This window comes from Globicephala melas, chromosome 15 (assembly GCF_963455315.2).
Source record: "Globicephala melas chromosome 15, mGloMel1.2, whole genome shotgun sequence".
NCBI classification, from domain to species: Eukaryota; Metazoa; Chordata; class Mammalia; order Artiodactyla; family Delphinidae; genus Globicephala; species Globicephala melas.
The window spans coordinates 2,797,263-2,820,384 of record NC_083328.1 but is presented as its reverse complement, the minus strand read 5'-3'; the positions used below and the strand labels follow the sequence as shown (position 1 = coordinate 2,820,384).

General features: G+C 41.9%; 1 protein-coding gene across 1 annotated transcript in view; it reads right to left on the bottom strand.

Moving 5' to 3' along the window:
- Positions 1-23,122, bottom strand: part of SDK1 (sidekick cell adhesion molecule 1) — a 581,111-nt gene that overhangs the window by 349,640 nt on the left and 208,349 nt on the right. The window contains exon 5 of the mRNA XM_060285242.1: positions 55-188. Within this exon, the coding sequence (XP_060141225.1) occupies positions 55-188 (134 nt within the window). The remainder of the gene's footprint in view (positions 1-54; positions 189-23,122) is intronic.

Genomic DNA, 23,122 nt, shown 5'->3' with positions numbered 1-23,122 from the left:
TTAAATCCAGAATTCACTGCTTTCACAACGACCACGTGGGATTTGGGCACTCACCTGCTACGCTCAGGTGAATGAGCGGGCTGGTCTTGTTCTCCCCGTTCCTCTCGTTGACGGCCTGCACGTAGTAAGCCCCTGCGTCGCTGGCCGTCGCTGCCAGGATCACCAGCTGGTTCTCCAGCGTGATGGCTCTGCGTCAGGGAAGAAAAGAGACAGTGTCAAGGCCGGTCCATGGAGCTTCGTACTTGTAAGACAGATTAATTTACCAGGCCGACCATAAGGCAATGTCCAGAGTTGTTACTGTTGTTGTTGTTCTTGTTTTAAAGGTTAAAAAAAGATCTGGAAGGACAAAAACAAATCCCCAGGCCGACCTGAGGAAAGAGGTGCCGGCTGAGCCTGCTGAGGTCCAATGCTGTGCTGGCTTCTGCCAGGGGCCTGGGAGCCCCAGGCACCACGTCCGTACCAACCCTGTGCAGAAGATGGCCTTTTGGAACATACACATCCAGAGTTTGTTGCAACTCAAAGGTTCCTCTGGGAATTCGTAACAAGACAGGTTAGAAGAAACTCTGGAAGAGCTGGCCTTTTTCTTTCAGGCAGGGCTCTGTGATCACACTGGACCGCCAAACCCTGGACCCGGGGTGATGAAATTTATTGTGATTTCTCCACTCCCAGGGAGCCTCATTAGAGATTCTGTACATCTATTTATAGACTAACGGGTAGAAGAAAATTTGTTAGTGGGCACAGTGCTGACCTCTTCAACTCAATTTCCCCATAATTACTAACCCCAGGGCTGCATATTCTCCACCTCTGCTATCTCTCCACAACCTCAGGTGCTGACCAACAGTCTAGGTGATCATCCCTGAACCCTTCTCATATATTCCAATTCTACTGTGTAAAGGAATCTCTGAGACACATTTGGCCCACCCTCCTTCTCTTAAAAAATGAGAAAACAGAGGATCAGAGAGGTTAAGTTGTTTTTCCAAGGTAAAACAGCAAGGTAACAATACCAGAGGGAGGACTAGGTCTTCTCACATGTAGACTGGTGCTCTGCCAACCATACCATACACAGACTGTCGCCCTTACTTACTTAAAAGAAGAAGAAGAAGAACAGCAAAGACACAAATTCCATAAATCCAAATAATCTTTCAGTAAATGGGTGTCCCAGTATCCTTTGCTCATGTTATAGTTCTATATTCTTTTTACTAGTTAAGGAGGTTGCAAGGTAGAACCTGCTAAAAATCAAAAACAAAAAAAACAAAGGTAAGTGATCTTCTCCTTGGCCGGTGAAGTGCACTTTGAGGGTCAGACACATTCTGAGCACCAAAATGTCATTCAGCCTACACTCTCATGCTCAAAACACTAGGAAACTCCTGGGACCCTGGAGCCCACAACTGCGTCACTCTATGGATGAACAGTTTTATTTGTTCATTTTTAATGCTAGATAGTCATAGCCCTTCTAGAGTCAGCTAAACTAAGATCTCTATTCTAGTAACATAAAAAAACACGCAGGATGTAAAACCGGGGCCTCAGATGTAAATTCGGTGTCTCAGACGTAAAACTGGGGTCACTGATGTAAATCCGTGACCTCGGATGTGAATCTGGGACGCAGATGCCTGTCAAGCCCAGGCGGAGTCCCTGGAGCGCTGGGCGGTGTGGGCGGCACAGATGGCCCGGCTCTGACCCTGAGGACACCAGTCCGCCACTCTGCCCCTCCGGCAGCTCCGGGTCCCCATTGCCACACACCAGCCAGGTGGTTCCAGGGATCTGGATGTCCGTGTCTTTGGGGGACCATTACTTCGCCTGCCACATGCTTGTGGGATCTTGGTTCCCAGGCCAGAGGTCGGGCCCAAGCTTCTGTGGTGGGAGCTCCAAGTCCAAACTGCTGGACTAACAGAGAACCTCAGACCCCAGGGAATATCAATCGGAGTGAGGCTGCCCAGAGGTCCTCCTCTCAGCACCAAGATCCAGCTCTATCCAACTGCCTGCAAACTCCACTGCTGGACGTCTCAGGCCAAACAACCAGTAAGACAGGAATATAGCACCACCCATCAAAAAAAAAAAAATGAAAGAACAAAAAAATATGTTACAGATGAAGGAGCAAGATAAAAACCTACAAGACCAAATAAATGAAGATGAAACAGGCAACCTACCTGAAAAAGAATTCAGAGTGATGATAGTAAAGATGATCCAAAAGCTCAGAAACAGAATGGAGAAAACACGAGAAACATTTAGCAAGGATCTAGAAGAACTAAAGAGCAAACAAACAGTGATGAACAACACAACTACTGAAATTAAAAATACTCTAGAAGGAATCAATAACAGAACAACTGAGGCAGAAGAACGGAGAAGTGAGCTGGAAGCTAAAATGGTGGGAATAACTGCCAGGAAGCAGAATAAGGAAAAAAGAATGAAGAGAACTGAGGACAGTCTCAGACCCTCTGGGACATTAAACAACCAACATTCGAATAATAGGGGTCCCAGAAGAAGAAGAGAAAAAGAAAGGGACTGAGAAAATATTTGAAGAGATTAGAGTCGAAAACTTCCCTAACACGGGAAAGGAAACAGTCAATCGAGTCCAGGAAGCACAAAGTCCCATACAGGATAAACCCAAAGAGAAACAAGCTGAGACACATATTAATCAAACTATCAAAAATTAAATACAAAGAAAAAGTATTAAAAGCAGCAAGGGAAAAGCAACAAATAACATAAGGTTAACAGCTGATTTTTCAGCAGAAACTCTGCAAGCCAGAAGGGAGTGGCAGGACATATTTAAAGTGATGAAAGGGAAAAACCTACAACCAAGATTACTCCACCCAGCAAGGATGTCATTCACATTCGATGGAGAAATTAAAACCTTTACAGATAAGCAAAAATTAAAGAGAACTCAGCACCACCAAACCAGCTTTACAACAAATGCTAAAGGAAGGAAACACAAGAGAAGGAAAAGACCTACAATAACAAACCCAAAACAGTTAAAAAATGGTAATAGGAACCTACATATTGATAATTACCTTAAATGTAAATAGATTAAATACTCCAACCAAAAGACACAGACTGGCTGAATGGATACAAAAACAAGACCTGTACATATGCTGTCTACAAGAGACCCACTTCAGACCTAGGGACACATACCGACTGAAAGTTAGGGGAGGGAAAAAGATATTCTATGCAAATGGAAATCAAAAGAAAGCTGGAGAAGCAATTCTCATATCAGGCAAAATAGACTTTAAGATAAAGACTATTACAAGAGACAAAGAAGAACACTACATAATGATCAAGGGATCAATCCAAGAAGAAGATATAACAATTGTAAATATTTATGCACCCAACATAGGAGCACCTCAATACATAAGGCAAATGCTAACAGCCATAAAAGGGGAAATCAACAGTAACACAATAATAGTCAGGGACTTTAACAGCCCACATCCACCAATGGACAGATCATCCAAAATGAAAATAAGGAAACACAAGCTTTAAATGACACATTAAACAAGATGGACTTAATTGAAATTTTTAGGACATTCCATCCAAAAACAATAGAATACACTTTCTTCTCAAGTGCTCATGGAACACTGTCCAGGATAGACCATATCTTGGGTCACAAATCAAGCCTTGGTAAATTTAAGAAAATTGAAATTGTATCAAGTATCTTTTCCGACCACAATGCTATGAGACTAGATATCAATTACAGGAAAAAAACTGTAAAAAATACAAACACATGGAGGCTAAACAATACACTACTAAATAACCAAGAGATCACTGAAGAAATCAAAGAGGAAATCAAAAACTACCTAGAAACAAATGACAATGAAAACACAAAGATCCAAAACCTATGGGATGCAGCAAAAGCAGTTCTAAGAGGGAAGTTTATAGCAATACAATCCTACCTCAAGAAACAAGAAAAATCTCAAATAAACAACCTAACCTTACACCTAAAGCAATTAAAGAAAGAAGAACAAAAAACCTCCAAAGATAGCAGAAGGAAAAAAAATCATAAAGATCAGATCAGAAATAAATGAAAAAGAAATGAAGTAAATGATAGCAAAGATCAATAAAACTAAAAGCTTGTTCTTTGAGAAGATAAGCAAAATTGATAAACCTTTAGCCAGACTCATCAAGAAAAAAAGGGAGAAGACTCAAATCAACAGAATTAGAAATGAAAAAGGAGAAGTAACAACTGACACTGAAGAAATACAAAGGAGAGATTACTACAAGCAACTCTATGCCAATAAAATGGACAACCTGGAAGAAATGGACAAATTCTTAGAAAAGCACAGCCTTCTGAGACTGAACCAGGAAGAAATAGAAAATATAAGCAGACCAATCACAAGCACTGAAATTGAAACTGTGATTAAAAATCTTCCAACAAACCAAAGCCCAGGACCAGATGGCTTCACAGGTGAATTCTACCAAACATTTAGAGAAGAGTAACACCTATCCTTCTGAAACTCTTCCAAAATATAGCAGAGGGAGGAACACTGCCAAACTCATTCTACAAGGCCATCATCACCATTATACCAAAACCAGACAAAGATGTCATAAAAAAAGAAATTATAGGCCAATATCACTGGTGAACACAGATGCAAAAATCCTCAACAAAGTACTAGCAAACAGAATCCAACAACACATTAAAAGGATCATACACCATGATCAAGTGGGATTTATCCCAGAAATGCAAGGATTCTTCAATATACACAAATCAATCAATGTGATACACCATATTAACAAATCGAAGGATAGAAACCATATGATCATCTCAATAGATGGAGAAAAAGCTTTTGAAAAAATTCAACACCCATTTATGATAAAAACTCTCCGGAAAGTAGGCATGGAGGGAACCTACCTCAACATAATAAAGGCCATATACGACAAACCCACAGCCAACATCACTTTCAATGGTGAAAAATTGAAACCACTTCCTCTAAGATCAGGAACAAGACAAGGTTGCCCACTCTCACCACTATTTTTCAACATAGTTTTGGAAGTTTTAGCCACAGCAATCAGAGATGAAAAAGAAATAAAAGGAATCCAAATCGGAAAAGAAGTAAAACTGTCACTGTTTGCAGATGACATGATACTATACACAGATAATCCTAAAGATGCTACCAGAAAACTACTAGAGCTAATCAATGAATTTGGTAGAGTAGCAGGATACAACATTAATGCACAGAAATCTTTTGCATTCCTATACACTAATTATGAAAAATTTGAAACAGAAATTAAGGAAACACTCCCATTTACCATTGCAACAAAAAGCATAAAATACCGAACCTACCTATGAAGGAGACAAAAGACCTGTATGCAGAAAACTATAAGACACTGATGAAAGAAATTAAAGATGATACAGACAGATGGAGAGATATACCATGTTCTTGGGTTGGAAGAATCAACACTGTGAAAATGACTATGCTACCCAAAGCAATCTACAGATTCAATGCAATACCTATCAAGTTACCAATGGCATTTTCACAGAACTGGAAACACAAAAGACCCCGAATAGCCATAGCAATCTTGAGAACGAAAAACAGAGCTGGAGGAATCAGGCTCCCTGACTTCAGACTATACTACAAAGCTACAGTAATCAAGACAGTATGGTACTGGCACAAAAACAGAAATACAGATCAATGGAACAGGATAGAAAGCCCAGAGATAAACCCATGCACATATGGTCACCTTATGTTTGATAAAGGAGGCAAGAGTATACAATGGAGAAAAGACACCCTCTTCAATAAGTGGTGTTGGGAAAACTGGACAGCTACATGTAAAAGAATGAAATTATATCACTTCCTACCACCATACACAAAAATACACTCAAAATGGATTAAAGACCGAAATGTAAGGCCAGAGACTATAAAACTCTTAGAGGAAATCATAGGCAGAACACTCTATGACATAAATCACAGCAAGATCCCTTTTGACCCACCTCCTAGAGAAATGGAAACAAAAACTAAAATAAACAAATAGGACCTAATGAAACTGAAAAGCTTTTGCACAACAAAGGAAACCATAAAAAAAGACGAAAGGACAACCCTCAGAATGGGAGAGAATATTTGCAAACGAAGCAAGTGACAAAGGATTAATCTCCAAAATATACAAGCAGCTCATGCAGCTCAATATCAAAGAAACAGACAACCCAATCCAAAAATGGGCAGAAGACCTAAATTGACATTTCTCCAAAGAAGATATACAGATGGCCAACAAACACAAGAAAAGATGTTCAGCATCACTAATCATTAGAGAAATGCAAATCAAAACCACAATGAGGTATCACTTCACACCAGTCAGAATGGCCATCATCAAAAAATCTAGAAATAATAAATGCTGGAGAGGGTGTGGAGAAAAGGGAACACTCTTGCACTGTTGGTGGGAATGTAAATTGATACAGCCACTATGGAGAACAGTATGGAGGTTCCTTAAGAAACTAAAAATAGAACTACCATATGACCCAGCAATCCCACTACTGGGCATATACCCTGAGAAAACCATAAAAAAGAGTCAAAAAGAGTCATGTACCACAATGTTCACTGCAACACTATTTACAACAGCCAGGACACAGAAGCAACCTAAGCGTCCATCAACAGATGAAATGGATAAAGAAGATGTGGCACATATATACAATGGAATATTACTCAGCCCCTAGAAAGAAACGAAATTGAGTTATTTGTAGTGAGGTGGATGGACCCAGAGTCTGTCATACTGAGTGAAGTAAGCCACAAAGAGAAAAACAAATACTGTATGCTAACACACATATATATGGAATCTAAAAAAATGGTTCCGATGAACGTAAGGGCAGGACAGGAATAAAGACACAGACATGGAGAATGAAGTTGAGGACATGGAGAGGGGGCAGGGTTAACTGGGTTGAAGTGAGAGAGCGGCATGGACATATATACACTACCAAATGTAAAATAGATAGCTAGTGGCAGCAGCTGCATAGCACAGGGAGATCAGCTCAGTGCTTGTGACCACCTGGAGGTGTGGGATAACGAGGGTGGGAGGGAGACGGAAGAGGGAGGGCATATGGGGACATGTATATGCATATAGCTGATTAACTTTGTTATACAGCAGAAACTAACACAACATCATAAAGCATTTATACTCAAATAAAGATGTTAAAAAAAAACATGTAAAATAAATAACTTCCCATAAGAAATTTTAGCATAATAAAACTTTTTCTTCCTGCTACCTCCTAAAACCTTTTTCAAAACCTCTTGATTTTCAGACATTTTATAAGATTATCTTAAGAAGTTACTGCTTATTCAGGGTTCCCTCAGGATATATTACATTTTGAGGTCTCTACGACTAACTTACCTCATTTCTCATTTAGGAAAATTTCCCTATTAAGAAGTTTTCAATTTTTAGTCCCATAAAAATATTTCAAAAGAGCTTTACTATAATTATTTATGATTCCTTTATAGATTCCTTTATAGAACCATAGAAATTGTTCCATTTTATTTTAGTATATGTTACACTGGCACCTAAAATTAAACATGAATATTTATTACACATGAAGTTACACATTTAATAGTACAATTTAAAAACTGAATATATCATAACTTATTTCTTTAACATCTGATTTTTGCCATACTAATTTCAAATATGCCTATTATTCCTCAGAATTATTCTCCAAAAAGTCCATTAATTCTCTGTATTATTTATGACGTTGTTTCAAGGGTATTGAAAATTAAAAAGTACATAAAGAATAGAAATATTAAAGTTTACATCTGTTATAATTTATAGATTTAAGCTCATTTTTGCTTTTAAATTTCAGTAGTAAAGTCAAAAGTCATGAAGAAAAACCTATCTATTGCCAAAAAGAACACCACAAAAATGCCCAAACTTTAGAGAACATTAGATTAATGAGGATCAATTCCCCAGAAGACCTTATTCTTTTTTCCTATCCATCTCTTTCTGAACAGGGCATTCCTACAAAAGAAACAGATTTTCTTAAAGAAAACTAAAATATCTAAAAACATTCATCAAATTCAAAATTCTGGTGATTGTAATGATTCTGATTGCAATGTATTAAGAAGACTGTAATGTAATGTATTAATGATTCTGTTGTAATGCTTAAGAAGAAGAACAAGTTTTAAAGATAATGAAGTAGGTACCAAGCAGTGTGTAAACAAAAGGAGGAGGAAGGACAAAATTTTGAGAATCAGAACAAATTAGACCACAGTCTGAATGTAATGATGAGAAGCAAGCTAAGAGATCCTTTAAGATGACCCTTATATTTGTTCATAAAATATTCAGTGATAACTTTAGGTTACTACGTTGGGGCTGACTTCCGACGTCTACTCCACATTCCACCCTTTGACAGCAGCACTGTGGTGTGAGAACTGACCCCAGCTGGGGGTGAAGGTTATCCAATCCCTCCTGCTAGTGACTAAGAGAGGAAACAAGGCTTAAGCCAGTCAGCCTACAGCATATACCTGGGGACTGTCATTGGTCTGGGGTGGCCACAGCTAGGTTAGTTCATCAGATCAATGGGCAGGATCTCCATCCCACGGCTGGGGCTCAGGCTTTTTCTCCCTCCACTAGATGTGAACAAGGAAGCATGTTGCCCCAGATGTTCAAGGTGACAATTTTATGGCTGTGAGGGTAACAACCTTAATATGAAGCTGACCATGTTAGTGGCAGGCAAAGAGAATGGAAAGCACCCAGGTCCTTGACCTTGAGAACCTGGTGGGATCAGTGAACTGTCCTGCAGGCCTTCTTGTCTCTGGACTTCTCATTTCATGAGGTAATGTACGTTACTAGTGCTTAAACGTGTTAAGTTAGGGCTTCTGTTACTAGAAGTGAAATACATCCTGATACAGATTCAAAACAGCATACACAATAGCATCAATTTAGGGTTAAAAAAAAAAAACCCAAAGAAAACCTAAAACGTGTATACTCTAGAGTGCATAGAAAAATAATCCCATATATCAGTCTATCTATATGTATACATGAAATGTTAACAGTGGCCAGCTCTGAGTAGAAAGATTCCAAGTTATTTTCTTTCAATTTGTTTTTTAAAATATTTTTCCAATTTTTCCATAAGAAATATCACTTTAGTTATCCAACGAAAAATTTTCAAATTGAATGTAAGGGTATGCTAAGTAATTATGGTAGCAAAGTTTAATAATTTGTCCGTATTTATGAACTATGTGGCTTTTACTATAATGTAATTCCAAAGTACTAATTTAAAACTTACACTGGTTTTATAGGAAAATTACAGTATTAAGCCAGAGATTTTCTTTTAACTTTATTAAAATAACTATGTATTGTTTTATGTAAAATTATTTCCTTAGTATTTCCCATCTTAATTCTACATTTCAAAATGAAGTCTTATAATTCTAACTTCTAATTCCATGGAATAATAATAAAGAAAATAAGAAAAAAAAATGAAAGCACTTAGTCCAGTATGGGTGAAATGTGCTTCAGCTCAGGAAACCAGAATGCTGGATCCATAAAGAGGAAGTCAGAGGGTTACCAGCTACGGACTGTGAGCGCGGGGTGGGGGGTGGGGGGTCATGTGGCCAGTTGCCCTTAATAGTGGGGATTCCTGACCAAGGAAACACTGCAGTTCCACAGAAGAAGACTCGTTCGAATGGACATTCTCTAAGTGCTTTGGGTTAACACTTGATTCTCGCAGCACTTTCTTGAGACAGTGGGCTAAATAAGAACTCTCCGTTTCGGAAAAGATGAAACCTCCTAGGAGCTACTGGGGGTCTTTGACCATCAGCATCGATCAAAAACACCTGTGGGGGAAAAGACCCCTGGGAACTGGGCTCCTACCCCCAAAGCTTATGCATTTCGTGTACGGGGCTGGGGGGAGGGGAGTGGGCACCCAGCTGGGATATGGTCAAGCGTGCTTTCCCCAACACTAGCCAACACTGAGGAGACAAGGCATTCCCCGCGCCATACAGAGCATCTACTTTCAGAGCTGTGACACTGACATATTAATTCTTGAAGCACCAGATTTACGGTTGATGAAAACAGCCCAGGGTGTGCCTGCTCAGATGATGAAGGGAAAGTCAGGGTATATGTTCCCTTGGATTGCCATGGGGACTGGACCAAATACCCGTATTCACTATTTAGCAACTATCTGCATCCCCAGGCCTGACTTGCGTGGCGGGAATACAACCTGAAACCAGGTACACACCGCCCATGTTCCATGGCGCTTAGATGTGATATGTTTACAAACCATGAGAAGTAACAGGAAACAATAACTTTCCCTTAAGAGCAGTTTTGGGCCCAAAGGGAGGAGTTCCAGGGGGTACCACCCAAAATTTCCATGATGTACATCAAAACTTTCAATGTAACCCGTCCTTCTGCTTTCATAAAAAAATAAAGTGTCTTTGATATTTAATCTTTGACACTTTTTTTTTTTAAGTTTTTATTTATTTGTTTATTTTTGGCCATGTTGGGTCTTAGTTGCTGCGCAGGCTTTCTCTAGTTGCCGCGAGCGGGGGCTACTCTTCGTTGTGGTGTGCGGGCTTCTCATTGCGGTGGCTTCTCTCGTTGCAGAGCACGTGCTCTAGGATCACGGGCTTCAGTAGCTGTGGCTCACAGGCTCAGTAGTTGTGGCTTGCGGGCTCTAGAGCACAGGCTCAGTAGTTGTGGCGCACGGGCTTAGTTGCTCTGTGGCATGTGGGATCTTCCCAGACCAGGGCTCGAGCCCGTGTGCCCACCATTGGCAGGTGGATTCTCAACCACTGTGCCACCAGGGAAGTCCCGATCTGTGACACTTTTAACACACAGCAGGATGGTAATACAAACATGGATACATACATTATGATGAAAATTCAGTGAAGGGTTCAGTAAAATAAGGGCTTTGCCCATAAAATATAAAAGTATAATTTGGGTCTGTGGTTTTACTATTACAAATGTTAAAGCAGCATTTGATTAGTTTGAATTGTCATTTGATTACATCTTTTAAAAAATCAGAGTGCAGAAAAATGCAGAACGTTAGTTCTTAAGCCCTTAAAAATAAAAACAAAACATTTAAAATATTCCCCATTTTAATTAAACAACTTTTTAATGGGCTGGTTCTAAGGTTTAGCGCTCTGAGGATAATCAGGATCTCAGGCCTCGCAGTTTAATAGCAAAGGTCAAAGCAGACAACTTCAAAATTGATGAGCTTCCCTTACTTGTGCAATTAGGAGATCTCAAATTGCTTCCCAGTAGTTCTGGCCATAATGAGTCTCTGGATACTCAATAAATGTTAAGGCACCGGAATGACATGTTTACTTAGTCAAGAAGTAAACACTTGTTGCTGACCATTTGTTCTGGGTGCAAGAAGAACATTTTATTTATCTATCTATCTATCTATCTATCTATCTATCTATTTATTTATTTTTGGCTGCATTGGGTCTTCATTGCTGCACGCGGGCTTTCTCTAGTTACGGCGAGCAGGGACTACTCTTTGTCGCGGTGCACGGGCTTCTCATTGCGGTGGCTTCTCTCGTTGCGGAGCACGGGCTCTAGGCATGCAGGCTTCATTAGTTGTGGCTCGTGGGCTCAGTAGTTGCGGCTCACGGGCTCCAGAGCACAGGCTCAGTAGTTATGGTGCACGGGCTTAGCTGCTCCATGGCATGTGAGATCTTCCCGGATCAGGGCTCGAACCCATGTCCCCTGCATTGGCAGGCGGATTGAACCACTGCGCCACCAGGGAAGTCCAAGAAGAACACTTTAAAAGCAAGTGAAGAAGGGCTTCCCTGGTGGCGCAGTGGTTGAGAGTCCGCCTGCCCATGCAGGGGACACGGGTTCGTGCTCCGGTCCGGGAAGATCCCACATGCCGCGGAGCAACTGGGCCCGTGAGCCATGGCCGCTGAGCCTGCGCATCCGGAGCCTGTGCTCTGCAACGGGAGAGGCCACAACAGGAGTCAGAACCTGGGAGACGTCTGAAGGTGCTGGGCGGGCGTGGAGGAAGGGCCAGAGCCAAGGGGTGCAGGTGCCCCAGGAGGCTGCAAAAGGCCCGGAAACAGGTTCTCCCCGCACCTTCCAGAAAACACAGCCCTACTGACACCTTGATTTTAGCCCAGTGAGACCAATTTCGGACTTCTGACACCCAGCCAGAACTGTAAGATAGCAAATCTATGTTAAGTCCCTATGTTTGTGGTAGTATATTATAGCAATAATGGAAAACTACTACTCCTGAAAAACTTCAGTTTCCTGGGCCCCCGTTTCTTCACCTCTGAAATGAGAGATTCCCTACCTAGCTCACAGAGTTGTGTGTACTGAAAAAAATCAGTGGAAGGTATGTCTATGTGCTAAGCATAGGACCTGACACTATAAATATTCAACAATGTTCTTCCCAATGTGACACAAATCCAAACTTATGGCCAAACTGATTCAGGGCTTCCTCTGACAGACTCTGGGCAGCATTTATTCAGTTATTTGTGATAAGAATAAAAGAGAAGATTTTTAATCAAAAGCATTCATAATCTTCCTGTTCCTGTACTTTGGGGCCCTAGTGAGCAGTCTGGGGTAACAGCAGAGATCTAGGAAGGAGGAGGGCCTCGGGGACTCACACTGAGAAGAGAAACTGAAATCCAGAACTGACCCAGAGAGGAAGGGGAGGGGCGCAGAGGCCAGGCTGGCCACGAGGAGAGAGGATGTGAAGTGACGACTGTGGTTCATCTGAATTTTGTAATTCTTGGAGAGACTGGTAGTGATTTCAATTGCTTTGACAATGTTTCTTTTTTGGATGGGCTGTATTATGTTTTTTGGCTTTGCCATCAAGCAGGGATAGCACAAGATCTGTTCCATTCACGTGTTCATTCATTCGCTCATTCATTCATTTAATCATGTGACAAACAACTACTGAGTCCTTATTGGAAAGTGTTCTGACCGATCAGAGAGTATAAGGGGGGGTTCATCGGTCTCCACACTCCAGTGGGGGCTGTGTGCTCAGGCGTCTATCACAATGGCTTAAAGTGTTGGCTCCAACCCTAACCCCAGACTGTGGTCTCTAAATGCTGTTTCCACAAAAAGGAACCAGGGCCTTTTGGAGAAATGATTAATTATGGGTCTGGGGCAGGAAATGTACAAGATGAGCCTTGAACATCTGGTATCACATAGGGGGAAACAATCAAAGACAAGGTCACATCAAAAGGACTCAGGAATCAACCTGAAGAAGCTCCCACTGCCCTAAAAGGGCACAATTTGGCATCAATAAGACGTCCCACAAATCAGATAAAAAGAAATAAACTGTCTCAACCTCTGGATAACATAGTCTCCATAGAAAATACCGAGAAATCTACCAAAAACAAACCCCCAAACAACTCATGGAACTAGTAAGTGAGTTCTGCAAAGGTTTCAGGATACAAGATAGGTATACAAAAACCAACTGTATTTCTATATAGCAACAACAAGCATGCAAAAATCAAAATTAAAAATACAATACCATTTATAATGGCTCAACAGAAATACTCAGGTGAAAATAGAAACAGGACTCCTATGTGAAAAACTACAAAAACACCAAAGAAAGAAAACAAAACTCTAAATAAATGAAAAGACATACGGAGTTCATAGACTGGAAAACTCAACAAAGTAAAGATTTTAATGTTCTCCAAACAGGTCTATAGATTTAACACGATTCCTATCAAAACCCCAGAAATATTTTTTGTGGATGTAGGAAAGATATTTTTAAAATTAGTACGGAAGGTAAAGAAATTAAAATGGTTAAAACAATTTCGAAAAAGTATGAAGGATCACTCTACCTGATGTTAAGATTTACTATATAACACAGTTATCGGAACAGTGTGGTATTGACAGATGAAAAGACACATAGATCAAGAGGATACAGACAGGGGCACCACGTGCAAAGGCCCTGGGAGGGGACAGGCGTGTTGTGTTACCACACGGCAAAGGAAGCCATGAAGGCGGGAGCAGACACAGCAAGGAGACAGGGAAGGAGACGCGATGGGAGCAGCCATGCTGTCTGGAACTTTGCAGACCTTCCTTACTCAGGAAAGCTTATCAATGGGAAGGGCCTGCAGTTTATTGCTCTGAGGTCCTTCTTCGTCCTTTGGTCAAGCTTGGTGACCAGAGCCTCAGGGTTGAGGAGGAAGGAGGAAGGAGACGGGGATACTGACGACACACTGACGATGCGCAGTGGGAATAAATAAGCTCTATAAGTGTAGCTCCAAGAACTCAAATGCAGAGCTGAGGCCAGTCAGGGGATTCTGCAAAGAAGGATGAAACAACTCAGTGGACGCTAAGGATCAGGGAACAGGAATTTATGCTTTTAGTTATAACCTTGCAGTGATACTGAGAAGAGAATAAATTACACACCCTATTCTCTAAAATAAAAGTAGAGACGTTTAAGAAAAGTTTCCATTAAAGCTACCACAGTGTAAAAAGCAAGAAGCAAACAAACAAAAAAGGTTATGGTGATAAAATATTACTTCAAGCTATAAAAAATAACTTGTTGCATGAAACAGCTAACTACATAATAATGCCTCATAAATGAAACAGTAATGTGTCTTATATGATTGGTGTGGCTAGTTTAACTGTGCCTTGGGATGTGGTAGTAAAATAAAAGGAATTTGCTAAAAACTAGATTTCATTGTGCGAATATCTGACTTTGGGCCATTTCAGTTAGCTAAGAACAAAGCGGTCAGTTAATACGAAAAGAAAGTTGAAGGGCGTTAGCTCAACGAGAACCAAGAATTCTGACAGTAACAACTCTGCTGAAGCAAGAAGGAACCAGGCTGGCCCGCTGGTATAGCCAGGCTTCCGACACGCCTGTGCAGGTCTGTAAGATAACTCAAATGGTACCAAGGACTCTTCCCTTTTGACGCAGGAATAGGGCGATCGTGTATGTAGGAAAGACACACGTGAAAAATTGAATGCTGCTGTACTTTTTGAGTCATTTGGGATGTGAAGAAAACTACAAGTATAGTGAAGAGCACATCAATACAGCTAGAAGTTGTCCTCGATGAATTTTATACACACACACACACACACACACACACAATGACATTATCCAAATACCAAGAGATTTAAAGCAATAAGAAAACAGAATTGCTTCATTCCCTTCTAAGCTTAGACACACAGGCTAGAAGTTTTCTAATAGAGTCCACTAGGCTATAAAGTAGAAGGCCTGATCAACTGAAAGGTTGGGGACGGGGTGCTAAACAAGAAACATCTGGTTTTTATTGTATATATTTGAAGGTTACAATGAATCCTGTGCACGGACCAAAACAGTTACATAGTTCTGGAAAGGTATATTGTTCCATCACATCCAGACAAGAGACCAAACCTAACCTAGAAAAGGAAGAAAGTGTAGAATTAACTAGGAAAAAAAAAAAAAAAGAAAAAGAACCAAGCATCCAGGTTATAGTAACTTAGTAAAGTAAATTTTAAAACAAATACCAAAAGCAAAGAATTCCAAATTTTCCATTTTGAAGAACATGTAAAAGGCAAGGGTAGAGAGAAATTCAGGGTCCATCTGTCAATTTCAGAATAAATGGTATCTGACATATTCATATGCCATTAGCATGGAGAAGCCAAGCGAATACAGTGATTAGGAAAACGGAGGGGAATGCCACACTTCCACGCAAGAGAATTACTGGGTCCTAAAGATATAACATTTCTTTCCAGGTTTAGTTGTAGAGTTTAACAAAATTCTAAAGAACACCCCAATCGAACCTTCTGAAAATGGAAAATAGCTAAAATTAGTGAGCAAAACCTTAAGAAGAAACAGGGTATTTGTAAAACCTCAAAGTGTGTACCCCAAATACTTATCAACTTTTTGTGGTGGTTTTAACTTATGTCCACAAATCCTTTGATTCTCTTCTCTCCAGTAGGTGAAGCTTACTCTTCTCTTGGGTGTGGGCTAGGCTGTAATTGGCCTCTAAGAACAGAACAAGGAAAAGGAAGAATCCTAACTTCCCAGTGGACAAACCCGCTGACAGCACCTTAACCAACTGACCAAGACTAATGTCACCTCGTGACTGATGTTGACATTACAAGGCCCTGATAGGATGAGGAGAAGTTCACCTCCCTGGGATTTTTCCCCCCAAATCTATAACCCCAACCTAATCATGAGAAAACATCAGACAAGCCCAAATTTTGGGGCACGTTACAAAACAAGTAACCAGGGCCCTTCAAGAGTGTAGAGGTCATGAAACACAAGGAAAGACTGAGAAACTGTCAGAGGTTGCAGGAGACTAAGGAGATGTGACGGGTAAATGAAATGTGGGATCCTGGAGCAGAAAAAGGGCATTAGGAGAAAAGCTGGGAAAATGTGAATAAAGTCTCTAGCTTAGTAAATAGCACTGAAGCGACATTAATTTCTTAGTTTTGATAAATGTACTGTGGTCATACGAGATGTTAACACTTGGGGAAGCTGAGTGACGGGAACACCGGCACACTCTTACAACTCTTTCACAATTCTAAAGTTATTCCTAAATACAAAGTGTTTTAAAAAGAAATTGAACAAAGACAACAGCAAGAAATTGACATCTGTACTGAACAGAGAGCCTCGAGACATACCATGGAATATATATGATTAATATGAAATAAAAGGAGAGCTATAAATCATGGGACAGGAAGGGATAATTCAACAGAACATCAGGGAAATACTGGCTAGCCTGTCAGAAAAAAAAAAATTTAGATCCTTATTGCATGCCACACAGCAATATAAAATTCCAATGAGATTCTCCAACGGAAAAGACTATACATGATGACAAACACACATGGGGTATCACACAACTGCTTAAAAGAATGAATTAGAGCCCAGAAGTTGAGTTCAACGGTTTTGTGTACGTATCGTTGAATATGAAAAGTGATATAGAAAATCATATAAAGTGTGATCCAGTTTTTACAAATGGTGGCAATAAAAACTGTGCGTGTGTGTTTGTACCTGTCTACATGGAGCCACGTGACTACACAAAAAAGAATAAGAAAAGATACATATTAGGCTACTAACATGGCTTGGATGAAAAGTTAAAAAGAAGGAAGCAAAAAGGAAAAAGTTGAAAAGAGGAGCTTTAAAAAAAGATGTATATGGGCTTCCCTGGTGGCGCAGGGGTTGAGGGTCCGCCTGCCGATGCAGGGGACACGGGTTCGTGCCCCGGTCCGGGAAGATCCCACGTGCCGCGCAGCGGCTGGGCCCGTGAGCCGTGGCCGCTGAGCCTGCGCGTCCGGAGCCTGTGCTCCGCAACGGGAGAGGCCACAACAGTGAGAGGCCCGCGTACCGCAAAAAAAAAAAAAAAAAAAAGATGTATATGACCACATTTACACATATTTAAAATGACAGTAAATGTGAATATATGTTTAAAGAAATTAAGTCTTAAGAATTAAACATTATAAAACAAAAATAAAATTTAGGTCAGTATATATCTAATTGCTGAATGTGAAAACTATGTAATAAATACCAAGGGTTAATAAAGATTAATAAACGACTACAGAATGTTTATAATTTTAGTTTACCTGAAAAACAAGAAAACTGAAAGGCAAACTGGCAAAAACGTAAAAAAAAAAAAACCCATAAAATTCATTTAAGAATTAAAACTGAATAATGCACATTTGAAAAAAGCTCAGCATTATTAATAGCCAAAGGGAAACAAACAACAGCAATGAAGGCTGTTTTTATCAAAGCCAGAGGTGCGGAGAGTAACCCAAGCGCTTGGACCACGGTGGTCACGGGGAGACAGCGAGAAGTGGTTGCACCCTGGATATTTACAGCAGGCACGGTCGACGGGAGACCTCTGTGCTGGGTGTCAAGGATGAAGGGAACCTGCCCCACACAGGACAGGAGGCATAAGGGTGCAGCGGTCTTTAAAAGGGAGCTCTGCTTCCAGGCGAGGACGGCAACTTGCAGAGCAAAAGGAAAACAGCCTCCAAGCCTCCGTCTGAGACCCACTTCTACGTTCTGTTACCTTCTTGTTTAAGCAATTCTTTTTCACGGTCGAGGAAGCCTCTCTCTATTTAAGCCTCTTCCGTTTTTATCTGGCCATCTGTGGGCGCTGGTAGAAACTCTTCAGACATCCCCTTCACTCACAATTAAAGACCTCATTAGTCTTCCCTCTATTAGCCTGTACAAACTCAAGTCTCCCTTTCATTTTACAGAACTATGTCCTATCCCTTTTATCTTTTCCTTTTTTCTTTTTTAAATTTCCTCTCCGAAACACTAGAAGCAGAACTTACACCTCTAAGAAAATCGAGAGAGGCAAAGAAAAAGACTGCACACAACCGTAGGGCTCCATCCTACTGGTTTCCAGAGCAGCTGGTTGAGCTCACAGAACAGTCCATGATTTCTGAAGCCAAAGGTTATGACTTCTATTTCTTAGCTCTCTCGTGATGTCTGTGTGCAGCTGACCATGAATCATCACCTGCCCAGAAACACAGTTTACGAGAGCTAAAGTTAGATTTACTGTCCTCACTGACGTTATTCTGAGCATAATCAGTCAATTTCACAGATGTTACTACCTGACTCAAGGAAGAATACAGATGGGTACATACCCATTCTTGTGACTTTATCCTATAGCTATATAACATGGGGAGAACACAGACTGCTTTCTAGAGTGGATGCTTCCGAAAGGGCACACGTGAGGTTAGATCTCAGCTCTCAATCTAACATGATGGGTTGTAACACATCAGTGTCACTTTTCAATCTAATGTAATTTAACTTTTCATGAAGGGAGAGAATGCCAGCTGAGAGACAGACATTTAACAACCAGATATGGTGAGGCACAAAAGAAAAACGTCCCGAGTGCAGCCAACCCTCCTCCGTTTGCGCTTTACAGACCCCAGCACTCCTCTCAGGTCCCGTTTCTGAAGGAGTTCTGTTCACTTTGTATTTGTTTCTATTCCCCTCTCTGTCATAAACTCACAAAATAACCTGTAAGACCTGACCCCTTCCGGCAGCACCACAGGAGATGCTAGCAGTACACGGAGAGCCAAGTCTTGTTTGGCTTGGCGTGCGAGGTGGCATCCATTTACAAGATGACCACAGCCAGCACTCCCGGACAGGAAAAAAAAAAAAAAACACACACAGCCAGAGGACACTGTCCCATTGAAGGACGGTGCAGGACTGAGCTAGCCAAGTCCCGGCTAAGAAATCCCACCTCGTGTGCTAGGACGGTACAGCGTGGTTGACGGATTCTGGGGTCAGTCAGCTATGCCACTAACCTTGGACAAGCTCCCTGACCTAACGGCAGCTCCATCTCCCATGGGAGAAGAGGAAGAACGATGCCTTACAGGACGGACACAGCAAGTGAAAGAGGGAACGCGCGAAAAGTTTCTAGTAGGCTCCCCGGCAGAGTCCACTCTTAATGGTGTAACAGTAACGACAATAGCAATATCTATCATAATTTTTTATAATAAGCCCATTAATCTTTTCTTAAAGGACACATTTAGTGTCCAAGAATTCACGTAGGCAACAGACAGAAGTTCTAAAGCAGATGTCTGGCCAGTCAAGTGGGGGAGAGGACGACGTTGACTTCTGAAATAGAGCATGGGTGCACCCAAAGCCAGTCCCCCTGCTGGGTATTATTTTCTTGCTTTGATAACTTACTTTGTTTTTATTTTTTAAAATTTCCAGCCTTACTGATATCTGATTGGTATATTAAAATCTTCCTTTTGGGCTTCCCTGATGGCGCAGTGGTTGAGAGTCCGCCTGCCGATGCAGGGGACACGGGTTCGTGCCCCGGTCTGGGAAGATCCCACATGTCGCGGAGCAGCTGGGTCCGTGAGCCACAGCTGCTGAGCCTGCGCGTCCGGAGCCTGTGCTCCGCAACGGGATAGGCCACAGCAGTGAGAAGCCTGCGTACCGCGGAAAACAACAACAACAAAAAGTCTTTCTTTTTATTTTGAAAAATCATACTAAAATAAAAAAAAAAAGCAACAGCAGCTAAAATGGGAATGTGAAATATAAAATTCAGGACACTGTCTACAACTTGAGGGAAGGGATAGGCAGGAAGAGCCCTTCAAGCACACGGGTAATATGCTAAGCCTTCAGCTGCAAGCTGGGTAGTTAAGGCATTCAGGACACTCTCCTTTAAACATTTTTGTATATATGAAATAATTTATACTTTAAAAAAATAAATTTATTTATTCATTTATTCTTGGCTGTGTTGGGTTTTTGTTGCTGCACGCGGGCTTTCTCTAGTTGCGGCGAGCAGGGGCCACTCTTCATTGCAGTGCGCGGGCTTCTCATTACGGTGGCTTCTCTTGTTGCGGAGCACGGGCTCTAGGCGCGCGGGCTTCAGTAGCTACAGCACGCGGGCTCAGTAGTTGTGGCTCGCGGGCTCTAGAGCGCAGGCTCAGTAGTTGTGGCACACGGGCTTAGTTGCTCCACGGCATGTGAGATCTTCCCAGACCAGGGCTCGAACCCGTGTCCCCTGCATTGGCGGGCGGATTCTTATCCACTGCACCACCAGGGAAGTCCCTATACTTTTTTTAAAAAAGGAGGTAAAAATTATGAAATGTCAAGTGAACTCAAAGAACGTATTAGAGTAATTTTATAAAGATAGTGGGTTTATTAAAAATAAGACAAATTTGGCTTGTGCTAAGTCGGGGGACACCACTCCCAAACAATGGGATGGGGGGAACACCCTCAGAGCAAGAGGACTTCGGAAATAGAGGATTTTAGGACTCTCCAGAGAGAAGGCAAGGAGGACTCTGTTCCCAGATACCCCTTTAAAGACATGGGGATGGACCCTGATCAGGCTCAGGCAGATCCAGCTGCCTTTTCCAAGGTGACTGCAATTGTGCAAAAATGCTGCTCCCTACTCCCCAATCCCCGCCCAGGCTCAGCACATCCCTTCCTGTGATTCCAGAATAACCCCACTGCACAGCCATTAAAGAATCAGTATTCTGAACGCTGACACCCCATTTAGTCTTTAAATCTCACTTCCAATAGCTAAGTGGCAGAGGAGTGGAAGGTTAGAAAAGGTGCAATTTATGGCTTCCCAAACCTAAAGAAAGAACAAGATTGCTTAGTTGCTGACAGTAGCCATAGAAATGACTGACAAGAAGGATGCAAAAGCTGGAAAGGGCAGACGGAGGCTGGAGGGTCTGCTGAAAGCCTGAGCAGAGAAAGAGACCGGAACACTACCCGAGGTCCAGGAGCCTTCCCTGATCTAACGTGACCAGCACTGTGTGGAATATTCAGGGTTAGTCATGTCGATCACTGGGCAGGCTTTTCGTTGTGGGGCATGAAGATCTTCAAATACACAGCTTTTCTGTCCATTAGAAAATACATCTTATGTGTAGCTTCATTATTAATAATGATCATGTCTTTTCAGAGGAATACAAGAAGACGTGGTTTAAAGTCAAGTAAATGAATCATTTATAGGATCTTATAATAGTGGAGTGGTTGCCTTCAAATTTAGAAATGTATTATTTGTCTTTTATAGAAACAGACCAAAATATTGAACTTATAACCCTTACATGTTACTATAATTTTTTTAAAAGGGACATTTGGGTAGATACTTTTCATAACAGCACATCACTCTTCTTAATGGTGCTAATTTTATCATCGTCCCATTTGGAGGATTCTGAAATCCTTTGACCTTTTTTGTTTTCTTCCCATTATCACCCTCACAATTCTATGTATCCCTGTGAAATGAATCTTTTTCCCTCCCATGTATAAAAGCCTTGAGTTATTACAATGTTAACATTTCATTGTGTCGAAGCTACAATAAGTGCACTTAAGCTTTGTGTGTTAAAAGCTAGGCTGGTATGTGTGCTAGAAGTTACAGAGGATCAGAGCCTCAGCAGGAGCCAGCAGTGGCCCTGACGTTAAGTAAATGAGCTTAGAGTGAGATGTACAGAGACCCACGGAGGATGGATGGCTGGCTGGCTGGCTGGCTGGCTGGCTGGCTGGATGGATGGATGGATGGGTGGATGGATGGGTGGATGGATGGATGGATGGATGGATGGATGGATGGATGGGTGGATGGATGGATGGATGGGTGGATGGGTGGATGGATGGGTGGATGGGTGGATGGGTGGATGGATGGATGGGTGGATGGATGGGTGGATGGATGGATGGATGGCTGGCTGGCTGGATGGATGGATGGATGGATGGGTGGATGGATGGGTGGATGGATGGATGGATGGATGGATGGATGGATGGATGGGTGGATGGATGGATGGATGGGTGGATGGGTGGATGGATGGATGGGTGGATGGGTGGATGGATGGATGGATAAACTGATGCATGGATGGCTGAGTGGGTGGATGAATGAATGGTGGATGGATGGGAGAGAGAGAAGAGATATTCAGGTCCCTGATGAAAGACGTTCAGTGAGGCAGTGGCAAAGAAAGCGAGAGCATAAAAGGCCTGGTTTGTGTGATTCATTTATTTGTCAGCTAACAAGGGTCAGCTCTTTGCGGGGCCTGCTTGGCAGGGGAACAGTGAATGTAAAGATATATAAGATACACTGCATACATTCAAGAACATACATCTTAGGAAAATTTAAAAATTAATTCTTCAGTGTTCACTGGAAATGACTGAAGAAGAAAGGAAAAAAGAAAGCCAAAAGGGGAGGAATAAACACATACGCAGGCCCGTACTCAGGTGCTCTGTGGCTAAGGGAAGCAGGACTCGCACAGTCACAGGCTGCTGCCCGTCAGGATCTGGCCACTAGGGATGTGGAAGTGGGTGTCTAGGACGGTCTGGACCCTGCTTTAGGGTCCATGAGAGTCTCCAAGCAACGCCAGTGTATCGGGAAGCTTTGTTCCATATTTGGCCAAAGGAGCCCAGAATGAATTGCGCCCCTAGAGGACATCCCGGGCTGATCACCCTTGATTAAGGTCTATTTCAAAATCGATCCCCCTTTCAGAGGTAGAGAATTGGAGGCTTCCTGCATCGGAGAGGGCACTTGGTGTGAGCCACCCCTTCCCCAGGTTCCCTTCCCACCCAGGAGAGCTCCTGGCATCACCCCGCTCAGCCTCGGATTGGGTCCTGAAGGAATGAAGACCAGGCAGGAATCATACCAGCAGCCTGTTCCCACTAGCTAGTAGGATCTGGAACATTGCACTGCTTTGGGCTCATGACCCATGGGCTTGGGGAAGCTTTAGAACAACCAGCTGCCACCAAGTCAGACTTTCCTCATGTCTGTACCATGACTTGGCCCACATGACATGGTTTCTGCAACAGTTCCCTTGTAATATCTGAAGC